The 15,258-nt window shown below is 43.8% G+C and overlaps 1 protein-coding gene across 5 annotated transcripts in view; it reads right to left on the reverse strand.

The window, feature by feature from the left end:
- Nucleotides 1-15,258, reverse strand: part of abcc10 (ATP-binding cassette, sub-family C (CFTR/MRP), member 10) — a 505,256-nt gene that overhangs the window by 348,523 nt on the left and 141,475 nt on the right. For all 5 annotated transcript variants that reach the window (XM_068028201.1, XM_068028199.1, XM_068028202.1 and 2 more), the window contains exon 12: nucleotides 14,674-14,856. In XM_068028201.1, coding sequence (XP_067884302.1) covers nucleotides 14,674-14,856 — 183 coding nt within the window. The remainder of the gene's footprint in view (nucleotides 1-14,673; nucleotides 14,857-15,258) is intronic.

Below are 15,258 nucleotides of genomic sequence, written 5' to 3' on the forward strand. Positions count from 1 at the left end.
ATTCTCTTTTCCCTTCATCAGTTTCTTGGTCCTCCTTTGCTGGATTCTAAATTGCTTCCAATCCTCGGGCTCACCACGTTTTCTGGCGGCCTTATAAGCCACTTCCTCTGATCTCATGAAATCTTTCACTTCTTTTGATAACCACAGTTGATTCACCTTTCCTGTTCGGTTTTTGTGTCTTAGAGGAATGTATATCTGTTGTAGACCATGTAATACTATTTTAACTAGCCATTGACTGTCTACCATCAAATCTTTTAGTGTATTTTCCTGATCCACCATAGCCAATTTGCCCTTCATATCTCCATAGTTTCCTTCGTTCAGATTTAAGACCGTAGTTTCAGAATGAACTATATCAGTTTCAACTAGATCATGGGCTGATCTTCTACCTCAATGCCATTCTGCCACACTATCCCCATATCCTTTGATATCTTTACTATCCAGAAATCTATTGATCTCTGTCTTGAATATACTCAATGACTGAGCCTCCACAGCCCTCTGGGGTAGAGAATTCCAAAGATTTACCACCCTCTGAGTGAAGACATTCCTCCTCTTCTCTGTCCTAAATGGCCTGTCCCTTATTCTGAGACTGTCTCCCTGGTTCTGGACCCCGCCCAGCCAGGGGAAACATCCTTCCTGCATCAACCCTGTCGAGCCCTGTAAGAATTTTGTATGCTGCAATGAGATCACCTCTCATTCTTCTAAACATTAGAGAAAACAGGTCCAGTTTCCTCAGTCTCTCCTTATAAGACAATCCCACTATCCCAGGAATCAGTCTGGTGAACCTTTGTTGCACTCCCTCTATTGCAGGTACATCTTTCCTTAGGTAAGGAGACCAAAACTGTACACAATTCTCACCAAGGCTCTATATAATTGTAGCAAAACTTCTTTACTCCTGTACTCAAATCCTCTTGCAGAAGGGATATGGGGATAGTGCAGGAAAATGGCATTGAGGTAGAAGATCAGCCATGATCTAGTTGAATGGCGGAGCAGGCTCGAGGGGCCGAATGGCCTACTCCTGCTCCTATTTCCTATGATTCTATAATTTCCCTTTCATAAATCCATCTTGACTCTGCTTAATCTTTATTTCTACCACGTCCCTAATAGATTCTAGCATTTTGCCTTCTACTGATGTTAGGCTAACTGACTTATAGTTCCCTGTTTTCTCTTCCTCCTTTCTTAAATAGCAGGGTTATGTTTGCTACCTTCCAATCCTTGGGACCTGCTCTAGAATCTAAGGAATTCTGGAAGAGCAAAACCAATGCATCCACTATCTCTGCAGCTACCTCTTCTAAAATCCTAGTATGCAGGTTGTCAAGTCCAGGGGATTTGTTGCCACTTAGTTCCATTAATCTCTCCAATCCTATTTCATTACCAATACTGATTTTTTACAGTTCCTTATTCTTGTGTGACCCTTGGTTATTTCTAGACTGTTTTTGATGTATTCTACTGAGAAGAAATGTACAAAGTATTGGTTTAATGTCTCTGTCATTTCCTTATTCCCCATTATAATGTCACCTGTCTCTCCCTCTAATGGACCCACGTTTATTTTCACTAATCTCTTCCTATGGACATACCCGTTTAAACAAGCTGCCTATGAGTTGAATTCTCCCCAACCCAATGTGCCAGCACATAACATAAAAAGAGGCGAACAATCGATGACATAAGGTTCTCTCTCCTGAGAGCGCTGACTATTGATAGCTCATGGCTCTCTCTCCCCAGTGGCTACTCATCATGTGTAAACCTCCATGCGCAGTCATGTCAGCACTTTATTCAACAGTGTGAGGCATCACAGCCAAGTCCAGTCTGATCCTCACTTAACACATGTATATTTCAGCAGGGAGTTACTGGATAAGGATCAGCACAGGGAACCAAATTGATTTTTCCCTTCCAAGCCCAGGAATACTGAGGCCAATTATTGTGCCCCAAATGCTACCAGACTGAAATCAGCTAACTCAGTATGAGCCCAGAATGAAAGCCAGGGCCTTGAATTTTGTATGACTTGGCACCACATTCAACAATAAAAGCAGAAAGTACTGGAATTGCCCAGCAGGTCTGGCAGCTGCTGTGGAGAAAGAAACAGGGTTAATGTTTCAGGTTGATGACCTTTCATCAGAACTGGAAAAAGTTAGAATTATTACCACAGCTCCCATCCAAAAACAAACAAAAAAGCAAAAAATAATGGGGCAGAATTTAGGAGCTGAAATTGTTCAACTCAGTGTCGAGTCTAGAAAGCTGTAAAGTGCCTAACTGAAAGATGAGGTGCTGTTCCTCAAGCTCCATTGCAACACTGTCAGAGGCCAAGGATAGAGAGGTCACAGTGGGAGCAAGATGGAGAATTAAAATGACAGGCGACTAGGAGCTTGGAGTCACACTTGCAGACTGAATGGAGGTGCTCCACAAAGTAGTCATTCAACCTGTGTTGAGTCTTCCCAATGTAGAGACCACCAAATTGTGACCAGCATATGGGGTTTAAACGAAATGGGCAGGGGGATGGGCACCAGCACAGAAGTAGAAAAGAGGAATAAGGTGCAGAAAGAAGTGGGAGCAGTGGACAGTACTAGAGAAGGAATATATAGCAGCAGACTAAGAAGGACTACGAGAAATAAAAAGATGGGTTTAGAACGCATGTCTGTAAACGCACAAAGTGTGGTCAACAGTGTCGGTGAGCTACAAGCACAAATAGCCATGTGGGAATATGATGCAGCGGCAATAATGCAACCGTGGCTTAAAAATGGTGAGGACTGGGCGCTCAATATTCAGAAAAGATAGGGAAGGAAAAAAGGGAGCTGGGAAGACATTGTAGTGTTCCAAAGAGTGGATGTCTTTGAGGCAGACAAAGACAGAATCCAATATAATAAAAGCAAAATACTGCGGATGCTGGAAATCTGAAACAAAAACAAGAAATGCTGGATTCACTCAGCAGGTCTGGCAGCATCTGTGGAAAGAGAAGCAGAGTTAACGTTTCGGGTCAGTGACCCTTCTTCGGAACTGACAAATATTAGAAAAGTCACAGATTATAAACAAGTGAGGTGGGGGTTGGGCAAGAGATAACAAAGGAGAAGGTGCAGATTGGACCAGGCCACATAGCTGACCAAAAGGTCACGGAGCAAAGGCAAACAATATGTTAATGGTGTGTTGAAAGACAAAGCATTAGTACAGATTAGGTGTGAATATACTGAATATAGAACATCAGCAAGTGCAAACCTGAAGAAAAACAACCTGAAAAAAAGTGGGTGAGCAAACTGAACAAACTAAGATGAACTGAAATAAATACAAAAAAAGATTGTAAAAAATGTAAAAAGGAATGCAAAAAAAAGGAAGAAAAAATAACTAAAAATGACTAAAAATGAAAGTAAAGTGGGGGGCTGTCATCCATTTGGTTAGAGTTGAGAAGCAGAAAGGGTCTGATCACGCTACTGGGGCTATTCTATAGGTCTCCAAATAGTGAGAGATAGGAGGAGCAAATCTGTAGGGAAAGGGCAGAGGTGTGCAAGAACTATAGGGTGGTGATGTTGGGGGACTTTAATTACCCATAACTACAGATTGGGATAATTTTCGAGTAAAGAGTAAGGAGGTGGAAGAATTTCTGAAATGTGTTCAGGAGAAATTCCTTGACCAGTTCTCGGTCCAATTTGGAAGGAGGCATCTGGTGCTGGGGAATGAGGTTTTTAAAATTCTGTTGTAGAACGTGGGCGGCGCTGGCAAGGCCAGTTTTTGTTGCCCACCCCGAATTGCCCTTGACATCAGAGTGCCTTGCTAGGCCATTTCAGAGGGCAGTTGAGAGTCAACCACATTGCTGTGGGTCTGGAGTCACGTGTAGGCCAGACCAAGTAAGAACAGCAGATTTCCTTTCCGAAAGGATCTTAGTGAACCAGATGGGTTCATGGCATCATTACTGAGACTAGCTTTGAATTCCAGACTTTTTTTGATTAATTAATTTAATTTATTAATTATTTGAATTTAAATTTCACCAATTACCATGGTAGGATTTGAACAGGGTTCCCAGGCCATTAGCCTGGTCCTCTGCATTACTAGTTCAATGACATTACCACTACACCATCGTCTCCCAGTCAAGGTAGGGCCAAGAGAACCAAGTATCTGTGGGGGAACATTTGGGTAAGCGTGATCATTGTATCATAAGGTTTAGATTAGCAATGGAGGAGAGCAAGGAACAATCTAAAGCAAAACCTCTAAATGGAAGAGGGTTAACTTCAATGGGATGAGGGGGGAATCTAGCCAGGACAAAATAGAACCAAAGACTGACAGGAAAAATGCTAAAGGAGCAATGGGTGATCATTAAGGAGATGTTTCAGGTTGAGGCTATGCACATTCCAACAAGGGTGGAAGTTAGGGGAAGCAAAAACAGTACTCCTTGGATGATGAGGAAGATAAATAAGATGACTGTATTGGTGCCGATTCCTGCCATCAGCCCGAACTGGAAAACTTCATCAACTTCCACTCTTCTCTCACCTTTACATGGTCTATCTCTGATACTTCCCTTCCCTTCCTTGACTTCTCTGTCTCCATCTCTGGGGATAGGCTGCCTACTAATATCCACTATAAGCCCACTGACTCCCACAGCTACCTTGACTACAATTCCTCACACCCTGTTTCCTGTAAGGACTCCATCCCATTCTCCCAGTGTCTCCCAACGCATCTGTTCGGATGATGCAACCTTCCACAACAGCGCTTCTGATATGTCTTGCTTTTTCTTCAACAAAGGATTCCACCACCCCCCCCTCACTGTGGTTGACAGGGCCCTCAACTATGTCCAACCCATTTCCCGCACATCTGCCCTCACCCCTTCCCTTACCTCCCAGAACCACGACAACGTTCTCCGTGTTCTCACTTTCCACCCCACCAGCTTCCACATCCAAAGGATCATCCTCCGCCATTTCCACCACCTCCAGTGTGATGCCACTACCAAACACATCTTCCCGTCTCTTCCCTTCCCCGTCAGCATTCCGAAGGGATCATTCCCTCCGCGACACCCCGGTCCACTCCTCCATCACCTCTGACACCTTGTCCCCTATCCACGGCACCTTTTCTATTTTTTTCATTTTGTTTTTTAACCATGTGCCTGTTTTTCATGCGATTTTGGATGGAGCTGCTCATTATTCTGCTATTAACACTCTCTCTGGACTAATGTTTTGTCTTTCAACACAAGCATTAACATCTCTTTGCCTTTGTTCTAGGTCGGCTTTGTTATTTAATCTTTCCTGCCCTCTGTCCTATCGAACACCTTTCCTTTTGTTTTCTTCCCCACCAACTCCCCACGCCCCCTGCTTCACTTGATTAAAACCTAATTCTTTTCTAACCTTTGCCAGTTCTGATGAAAGGTCATAGACCTGAAACATTAACTGTTCTTCTCTCTCCACAGACGCTGCCAGACCTGTTGAGTATTTCCAGCACTTTCTGTTTTTATTTCAGAATTCCAGCATCTGCAGTATTTTGCTTTTATTAAGATAAAGAATATGATGGAACAAAAAAAAAGAGGGTGTATGATGCATGTGAGATGAATTCTTCAAATGAGAACCTGGCCAAATACAATAAGTTGAGAGGTGAAGAGGAAAATGTAACTGGCAAAGATAGAACATGAGAATAGAATGGCAGTCAACATAAAAGGGAACCCAAAGATCTTCTACTGGCATGTAAATAGTAAATGGGTAGTAAGAGGTGGAATGGGACCTATTGGGGACAAATAGGATGATATATGCTGAGAGACACAGGGCAAGACTAGAATACTTAATCAGTAATTCCTATCGGTGTTTACTAAGGAAGGGGATGCTGACAAAATATTGTTAGAAACAGAGATAGTAGAGGTAATGGATGAGGTGAAAATTGATAGGTAGGACGTAATGGAAAAGCTGGCTATGCTTAGCGTAGATACGCCACCTCGTTCGGATGACTTGCATCCTAGATTGCGAAAGGAAATGGGAGTGGAGATAGTGGAAGGGCTTGCCGTAATCTTCCAATCTTCCTTACATACTGAAGGAGGTGCCAGATTGTAAGAAGAGTGTGCAGTTATGAGTTTGGTGAGTGGGGAGTTCAGTGAAGTTGGGAGGGGATGCTCCTTTTTTCTACCTTTTTTCATCTCCCAATATTTGGCTCTAAATCAGTGCAGCAGAAGGAACTCGTTAGTGAGTAACTGGTAAGCTATTCTACTTGTAATAAATAGTCTGTAAATTTAAGGTATGGCAGGGCAGCTCGGCCGAGTGGAATGTACAGCCTGTGGCAAGTGGGAAGTCATAGACGCACCTAGACAACACATCTGCAGGATGTGCCGCTGGCTGCACAAGCTTGCGCTCTGAGTTTCGGAACTTGAGCAGTGGCTGGAGTCACTGTTGTGCATCTGTGAGGCAGAGCCCTACGTGGATAGCATGTTTAGGGAGGTGATCACACCACAGGTTAGGAGCATGCAGGCAGATAGAGAATGGGTGACCGCCAGGCAGTCTAAGAAAACCAGGTAGGCAGTGCAGGAGTCCCCTGAGTCTATCTCGCTCACTAATCTGTTTTCCATTTTGGATACTGGTGAGGGTAATGATTCCTCAGGAGAGTGCAGCAAGATCCAAGTCCGTGGCACCACAGGTGGCTCAGCTGCACAAAAGGAGAGGAAGAAGAATGGAAGAGCAGTCGTGATAGGGGATTTGTTAGTTAGGGGAACAGACAGGCATTCTGTGGCCATAGACGTGACTCCAGGATAGTATTTTGTCTCCCTGGCGCCAGGGTCAAGGATGTCACGGAGTGGCTGAAGGGCATTCTTCTGGGGGAGGATGAGCAGCCAGAGGTTGTGGTCCACATTGGTACCAATGACATAGGCAGGAAGCGGGATGAGGTCCTGAAAGCAGATTTTATGGAGTCAGGGAGGAGATTAAAAAAGCAGGAACTCAAAATCAGTACTCTCAGGATTACTCCCAGTCCCATGTGCTAGACAGCATAAGAATAACAGGATTGATCAATTGAACACATGGCTGGAGAATTGGTGTAGGAGGGAGGGCATCAGATTTCTGAGACATTGGGACCGGGTTCTGGGGCAGGTGAGACCTGTACAAAATGGACAGGTTGCATCTTAGCAGGACCGGGACTAATATCCTCACAGGGAGATATGCTACTGCTGTTAGGGAGGATTTATACTAGATTGGCAGGGGGATGAGAACCTGAGAGAGAGCTCAGATTGGAGGGAGGCAAAACTGGCAACCGGAAGTAGAAATGTAGTAAGCGAAATTAGAAGACAGACAAAAGCAAGCATCAAATAGGATCAGAATGCAGAATAATGTTAAAAAGGCCGAATTAAAGGCAGTCTATCTGAATGCATGCAGCATTCACAATAAGGTTGATGATTTGAAGGTAAATGGGTATGATTTAATTGCCATTACAGAGACGTGGCTACAGGGTGACCAAGATTGGGAAATGAATATCCAAGGATATTTATCATTTAGGAGGGATAGGCAAAAAGGAAAAAGAGGTGGGGTTGCTCTCTTCATAAGGGACAAGATCAGTACATTAGTGACAGAGGATCTTAGATTGAAGGATAAAGCTGTAGAATCAGTTTGGGTGGAGCTAAGAAACAGCAAGGGGCAGAAAACATTGGTGGGAGCTGTTTATAGGCCACCAAACTGTAGTGGTAATGTAGGACACGTGGGTAATACAGTAATAATGGGCGCATTCAATTTACATATAGACTGGGTAAACCTAATCAGCACTAATGCTGTGGAGGATGAATTGCTGGAGTGTGTACAAGATGGGTTTCTGGAGCAGTACGTTGAAGAACCAACTTGGAATCGGGCTATTTCAGATTTAAAATTATGGAATGAGAAAGGGCTAATTAATAACCTTGCTGTAAAGGAGACTTTGGGAAATAGTGATCATAATATGATAGAATTTCACATTAATTTTGAACGCGATATAAATCATTCTGAAACGAGCGTCTTAAATCTGAACAAGGGAAACTATGAGGGTATGAGGGAAAGGTTGGCTATGTGAATTGGGAAAATACACTAAATGTTTTGATGGTAGACAGGCAATGACTAGTATTTAAAGAAGTACTACATGGTCTACAACAGATACATATTCATCTCAGGCACATACACCCAATTCGAAAGGTGAATAAACTGTGGCTAACAAAAGTTTAAAAATTGCAATAGATCAAAGGAAGTGGCTTACAAGGTCACGAGAAAAAGTAGTAAGCCCGAGGATTCGGAGCAATTTAGAATCCAGCAAAGACGAACCAAGAAACTGAATAAAAAAAGGGAAAAGAGAATATGAATGCAAGCAAGCAGGAAACATAAAGGCAGACTGTAAAAGCTTCTTTAGGTATATGAAAAGGAAAAGATTAGCAAGGAAAAATGTGGGTTCATTACAGGTGGAGGCTGGAGAATTTATAATGCAGAGCAGGGAGATGGCAGAGAAACTAAACAATTACTTTGTGTCTGCCTTCATGGAGGAAGATGCAGAAAATCTCCCAGAAATACTAGGGAACCAAGGGATTTGTGAAAACGAGGAACTGAAAGAAATTAGTATCAGTAAAGAAGCAGTACTTGAAAAGTTATCTGAATTGAAGGTTAATAAATCCCCTGGACCAGATGAGCTAGATTCCAGAGTATTGAAGGAGGTGGCTATAGACATAGGTGATGTATTGGTGGTTATCTTTCAAAATTCTATAGATTCGGGAAAGGATCCTGCAGACTGGAAAGTAGCAAATGTAACCGCACTATTTAAGAAGGGACGGAGAGGGAAAATGGAGAACTACCGACCTGTTAGTTTGACATCAGTAGTCGGGAAAATGTTAGAATCTATTACAAAGGAAGTGATAACTGGACACGTAGAAAATAATGGTAAAATTGGACAGAGTCAACATGGATTTATGAAAGGGAAATCATGGTTTTTTTTTAATTCACTCGGGGGATGTCGGCATTGCTGGCCAGGCCAGCATTTATTGCCCATCCCTAATTATCCTTGGGAAGGTGGTGGTGGTGAGCTGCCTTCTTGAACCACTGCAGACCTTGGGGAGTAGGTACACCAACAGTTCTGTTAAGAAGGGAGCTCCAGGATTTTGGCCCAGCGACAGTGAAGGAACGGCAATATAGTTCCAAGTCAGAATGGTGTGTGGCTTGGAGGGGAACTTGCAGGTGTTGGTGTTCCCATGCAGCTGCTGCCCTTGTCCTTTTAGGTGGTAGAGATCATGGGTTTGGAAGGTGCAGTCAAAGTAGCTTTGGTGAGTTGTTGCAGTGCATCTTGTAGATGGTACACACTGCTGCCACTGTGCATCAGTCGTGGAGGGAGTGAATGTTGAAGGTGGTGGATGGGGTGACAATCAAGTGGACTGCTTTGTCCTGGATGGTGTTGAGCTTCTTGAGTGTTGTTGGAGCTGCACCCATTCAGGCATGTGGAGAGTATTCTATCACACTCCTGACTTGTGCCTTGTAGATGGTGGACAGGCTTTGGGGAGACAGGATGTGAGTTACTCCCCGCAGAATTCCCAGCCTCTGACCTGCTCTTGTAGCCACAGCATTTATGTGGCTGGTCCAGATCAGTTTCTGGTCAATGGTGACTCCAAGGAGGTTGATAGTGGGGGATTCGGCGATGGTAATGCCATTGAAGATCAAGGGGATTGGTGGAGTAGCAGATAGTGAAGGGGACTGTCAGAGAATACAGCAGAATATAGATAGATTGGAGAGTTGGGCAGAGAAATGGCAGATGGAGTTCAATCAGGGCAAATGCGAGGTGAGGCATTTTGGAAGATCCAATTCAAGAGTGAACTATACAGTAAATGGAAAAGTCCTGGGGAAAATTGATGTCCAGAGAGATTTGGGTGTTCAGGTCCACTGTTCCCTGAAGGTGGCAACGCAGGTAAATAGAGTGGTCAAGAAGGCATACGGCATGCTTTCCTTCATCGGACGGGGCATTGAGTACAAGAGTTGGCAGGTCATGTTACAGTTGTATAGGACTTTGGTTTGGCCACATTTGGAATACTGCGTACAGTTCTGGTCGCCACATTATCAAAAGGATGTGGATGCTTTGGAGAGGGTGCAGAGGAGGTTCACCAGGATGTTGCCTGGTATGGAGGGCGCTAGCTATGAAGAGAGGTTGAGCAGATTAGGATTATGTTCATTAGAAAGACGGAGGTTGAGGGGGGACCTGATTGAGGTGTACAAAATCATGAGAGGTATAGACAGGGTGGATAGCAAGAGGCTTTTTCCCAGAGTGGGGGTTTCAATTACTAGAGGACACGAGTTCAAAGTGAAAGGGGAAAAGTTTAGGGGGGATATGCGTGGAAAGTTCTTTACGCAGAGGGTGGTGGGCACCTGGAACGCATTGCCAGCGGAGGTGGTAGATGCGGGCACGATGGAGTCTTTTAAGATGTATCTAGACAGATACATGAATGGGCAGGAAGAAAAGAGATACAGAACCTTAGAAAATAGGCGACATGTTTAGAGAGAGGATCTGGATCGGTGCAGGCTTGGAGGGCCGAAGGGCCTGTTCCTGTGCTGTAATTATCTTTGTTCTTTGTTCTTTGGGAGATGGTTAGATTCTCTCTTGTTTGAGATGATCATTGCCTGGCACTTGTGTGGCACGAATGTTAATTGCCACTTATCAGCCCAAGCCTGGATGTTGTCCAGGTCTTGCTGCATATGGACATGGGCTGCTTCAGTATCTGAGGAGTCGTGTATGGTGCTAAACATTGTGCCATCATCAGCGAACATTCCCACTTCTGAACTTACGATGCAGGGAAGGTCATTGATGAAGCAGCTGAAGATGGTTGGGCCTAGGATACTATCCTGAGGAATTCCTGCAGTGATGTCCTGGGACTGAGATGATTCACCTGCAACAACCACAACCATCTTCCTTTATGCTAGAAATTACTCCAACCAGCGGAGGGATTTCCCCGATTCCCACTGACTCCATTTTTCCTCGGGCTCCTTGATGTCATACTCAGTCAAATGTTTTACAAACCTGTTGGAGTTTTTTGAGGATATTACTTGCAGCATAGATAAAGGAGAACCAGTGGATGTAGGGTATTTGGATTTTCAGAAGTCTTTTGACAAAGTCCCACACTGGAGGTTAGTAAACAAAATTGAACTGCATGGGATTGAGGGTAACATACTTGTATTGATTGAGAATTGGTTAACAGACAGAAAGCATACATAAATGGAATAGATGGGTCATTGAATAGGTCATTCTCAGGATGGCAGGCTGTTACTACTGGGATACAGCAAGGATCAGTGCTTGGGCCACAGCTGTTCACAATCTATATAAATGATTTGGATGTGGGGACCAATTGTAATATTTCCAAATTTGCTGATGACACAAAACTAGGTGGGAATGTAAGTTGTGAGGAAGATGTAAAGAGGCTTATTACGAACATACAAATTAGGAGCACGAACAGGACACTTGGCCCTTCGGCCTTCTCTGCCATGGCTTATCTGTTTGTAACCTCAACTCCACCTTCTCGCTTACCCCCAATAACCTTTCACTCCCTTGCTTATCAAGAATCGAAAGCAGACTTGGACAGGCTAAGTGAATGGGCAAGAACATGGTAGATGGAATATAATGTGAATAAGTGTAAAGTTATTCACTGGCTGGTCAGTCTAAAATGAGGGGACACAGTGTCAGAATAAGGGGCAGGCCATTTAAGACTGACATGAAGAGGAATTTCTATACTCAGAGGGTGGTGAATCTGTGGAATTCTCTACCCCAGAGGGCTGTGGAAGCTCAGTCATTGAGCATGTTCAAGACAGAAATCAATAAATTTCTGAATACTAACAACATCAAGGATGTGAGGATACTGGAGATGGTGCAGAGCAGATTTACCAGAATGGTTCCAGGGATGAAGGATTTTAGTTATGAGGTTAGGTTGGAGAAGCTGGGGTTGTTCTTCTTGGAGCTAAGGAGATTGAGAGGAGATTTGATAGAGCTATACAAGATTATGACTGCTTTGAGTAGGGCAGACTAAAAAAAGCTGTTCCCATTAGCTGATGGTACAAGGACTAAGGGACACAAATTGAAGGTTTTGGGCGAGAGATGCACAGGTAATATGAGGGAGAAATTTTTTACACAACGAGTGTGGTGGAAGCGGAGGCAATGAATGATTACAAAAGGAAATTGGATGGGAACTTGAGGGAAATAAACTTCCAGGGCTATGGGGATATCGCCATGGAATGGGAATGATTGGATTGCCCTACAGAGAGCTGGCATGGACTCAAGGAGCCGAATGGCCTCCTTCTGTGCTGTTATGACTCTATAATCGGAGCAGGAGTTGACCAGATGGCCCATTGAGCCTGCTCCACCATTCAAAACAATTATGGCTAGTCTTGGGCTTCGACTCCACTTTCCCACCCACTCGCCATATCCCTCGATTCCCTGAGGGACCAAAAATCAGTCTGTCCCAGCTTCAAATCTATTCAAAGATGGAGCATCCACAACCCTCTGAGGTCGAGAATTCCAAAGATTCACAACAGTTTGAGTGAAGAAATTTCTCCCCATCTCAGTTCTAAATGATCGGCCCCTTATCCTGAGACTGTGCCCCCGTATTCTAGATTCCCTACCGGGGGAACAACCTCTCAGTGTCTACCCTAACAAGCCCTTCAGAATAGCTATGGACTCATTTACGGCAGACAAGGAGGCCATTTGGCTCATTGAGTCCATGTCAGCTCTCCGCAGAGCAATCCAGTCAGTCCCACGACCCCGCTCAATCCCCATAGCCCTGCAAGTTTATTTCCTTCAAGCCCATCCAATTTCCTTTTGAAATCATTCATCTCCACTTCCACCACCCTCATAGGCAATGAGTTCCAGATCATTACCACTTGCTGCGTAAAAAAGTTCTTCCTCATATTCCCCCTGCATCTCTTGCCCAAAACCTTCAATCTGTGTTCCTTAGTCCTTGTACCATTAGCTAATGGGAACAGCTTTTCTTTGTCTACCTTATCTAAACCTGTCATAATCTTGTACACCTCTATCAAATCTTCCCTCAACATCCTTTGCTCCAGGGAGAAAAACTCCAGCTTTTCCAACTTAACCTTGTAACCAAAATCCCCTAACCCTGGAAACAGTCTAGTAAATCTCCTCTCCATCCTCACAAGGACCCTCACATCCTTCCTAAAGTGTGGTGACCAGAACTGTGTCCTCCTCACAGCTTGCATTCCAACCTAGCTTTGTATTGTCAGCAAACTTTGACACAATACTCTCAGTCTCTTTGTCTGAGTTATTAATAGAGATTACAAATAGAGACATGTTGTCGAAGCTTTTCGTCTTGCACTCATCAGGACAATCGCAAGAATAACCAATGTAAGGGAAAACAACAACTTATACTGCATGAGACGAGAGTGTTGATTGGTTGACAAGTGAACTCCAATTGGTAGAGGTGTTGCCATGGAGAATGCACCAGTTTATGGTGACTGACAGTTAACTGCAAGCTTTGTTTTCATTCCTCAGTGCAATGTCTGACCAATCAGAGTCAAGCTGCCTGGCTTAAATTTCAAACAAAACTTTGACAACATGTCTCTATTATCAGCAATTCTCAAGTTCTGTACTATCAAACGATTATAGATTACAAATAGTTTGAGGCACTCCACTAGTCACAGCCTGCCAACTTGAAAATGCGCCATTTATCCCGACTCTCTGCTTCCTGTCCGTTAACCAATCCTCTATCCATGCTAATATATTACCCCCAACTCGACAAGCCCTTAGCTTGCGTATTAACCGTGTGGCATTTTATCAAATGCCTTTTGGACTCCAAGTCCATTATATTTGCTGGTTCCCCTTTATGTACCCTACCAGTTACATCCTCAAAAAACACAATTTCCCTTTCGTAAAACTATACTGACCTTGTCTGATTATATTATGATTTTCTGACTGCATCGTTAAGACTTCCTTAATAACAGATTCTAGCATTTTCCTGATGTCTGACGACAGGCTAACTGGCCTGTAGTTCCCTGTTTTCTCTCTCCCTCCTTTCTTGAATAGCACTGTTACATTTGCTAACTTACAATCTGCTCGAACTGTTCCAGAAGTGAGGGAATTTTGGCAAATCATAACCAGTGCATCCACTATCTCTGCAGCTATCTCTTTTAGAACCCGAGAATGTAGGCCATCAGCTCCTGGAGATTTGTTGAAATTTAGTCTCTTAAGTTTCTGATATTAATTACCTTACGTTTCTCACTCTTATTAACCGCTTGGTTATCCTCTATTTCTGGTATACAGTAGACTAAATGGAAAGAAGTTAGTGTTTCAAATAAAAGCTGAAAATGCTGGAAATACTCAGCTGGTCAGGCAGCATCTGTGGAGAGAGAAGTAGTGTTTCCAGTCAATGACCTTTCATCAGAACTGGAAAGTTGCTGACCACCTGGAAGGAGTGTTTGGGGCCCTGGACACTGGGAAGGGAGGAGGTAAAAGGCTTTGCATCTTGCTTGTGTACCTCATTTGCCCACCGAGTCTGAATCTACCACTCAGGACAGAGCCAAGATCAGACAATACTTGTGTGGGGAATTCTCGGAATGAACATCACCTGTACCAATGCACTTTTCCTTTTCCACTTTCCTCAGCCGACTCCACTAAATCCTTTCTGATGAAAAGTCACAGACCTGAAACATTAACTCTGTTTCTCTCTCCACAGGTGCTGCCAGACCTGCTGAGTATTTCCAGCACTTTCTGTTTCTATTCCACCAATTCCTTTACCTTGCATCAGCAACAGACAGAGGAGCACAGAAAGTGCGAGCCATTTGCCAACCGACAGCCAGTATGACCGGTACACTTGCAGCGACACTGCTCCCGTCTTCTTCCCCTCCTCGGCCTGAAGATTGACCTCCATGTTGACTTGATCAACTGGCTCCTCCTCCTTCTTAGGGCTCTCTACCTCAGCTGAGTTTGAAGAGGACAGACATGGTGAGTTTAAGCAGTGAAAACATAGACTACATCTCAAATGCTAATCAAAGATAAAATCCAAGAAAGTCACATTCTTCTCTCGTTACAATGATACATGTTCTCTGTTGCAACTTTGTTCTTGTCATTTCAATTTCATTGGTCAGTTTTGAGCCCAGCCTAACCTGTGCCTGGGGGAGTGGAAGGAGAGAGCAATAAGCAAAATACTGCAGTTACTGGAAATCTGAAACAGAAACAGAAAATGCTGGAGACACTCAGCAGGTCTGGTAGCATCAGTAGAGGGAGAAACAGAGTTAACGTTTCAGATCAATGACCTTTCATCAGAACTGAGAAGGTTATGGACCAAGAGCCAGAAAGTGGGATTAGGCTGGATGGCTCCTT

Source organism: Heterodontus francisci, chromosome 3 (assembly GCF_036365525.1).
Source record: "Heterodontus francisci isolate sHetFra1 chromosome 3, sHetFra1.hap1, whole genome shotgun sequence".
In the NCBI taxonomy this organism is placed as follows: Eukaryota; Metazoa; Chordata; class Chondrichthyes; order Heterodontiformes; family Heterodontidae; genus Heterodontus; species Heterodontus francisci.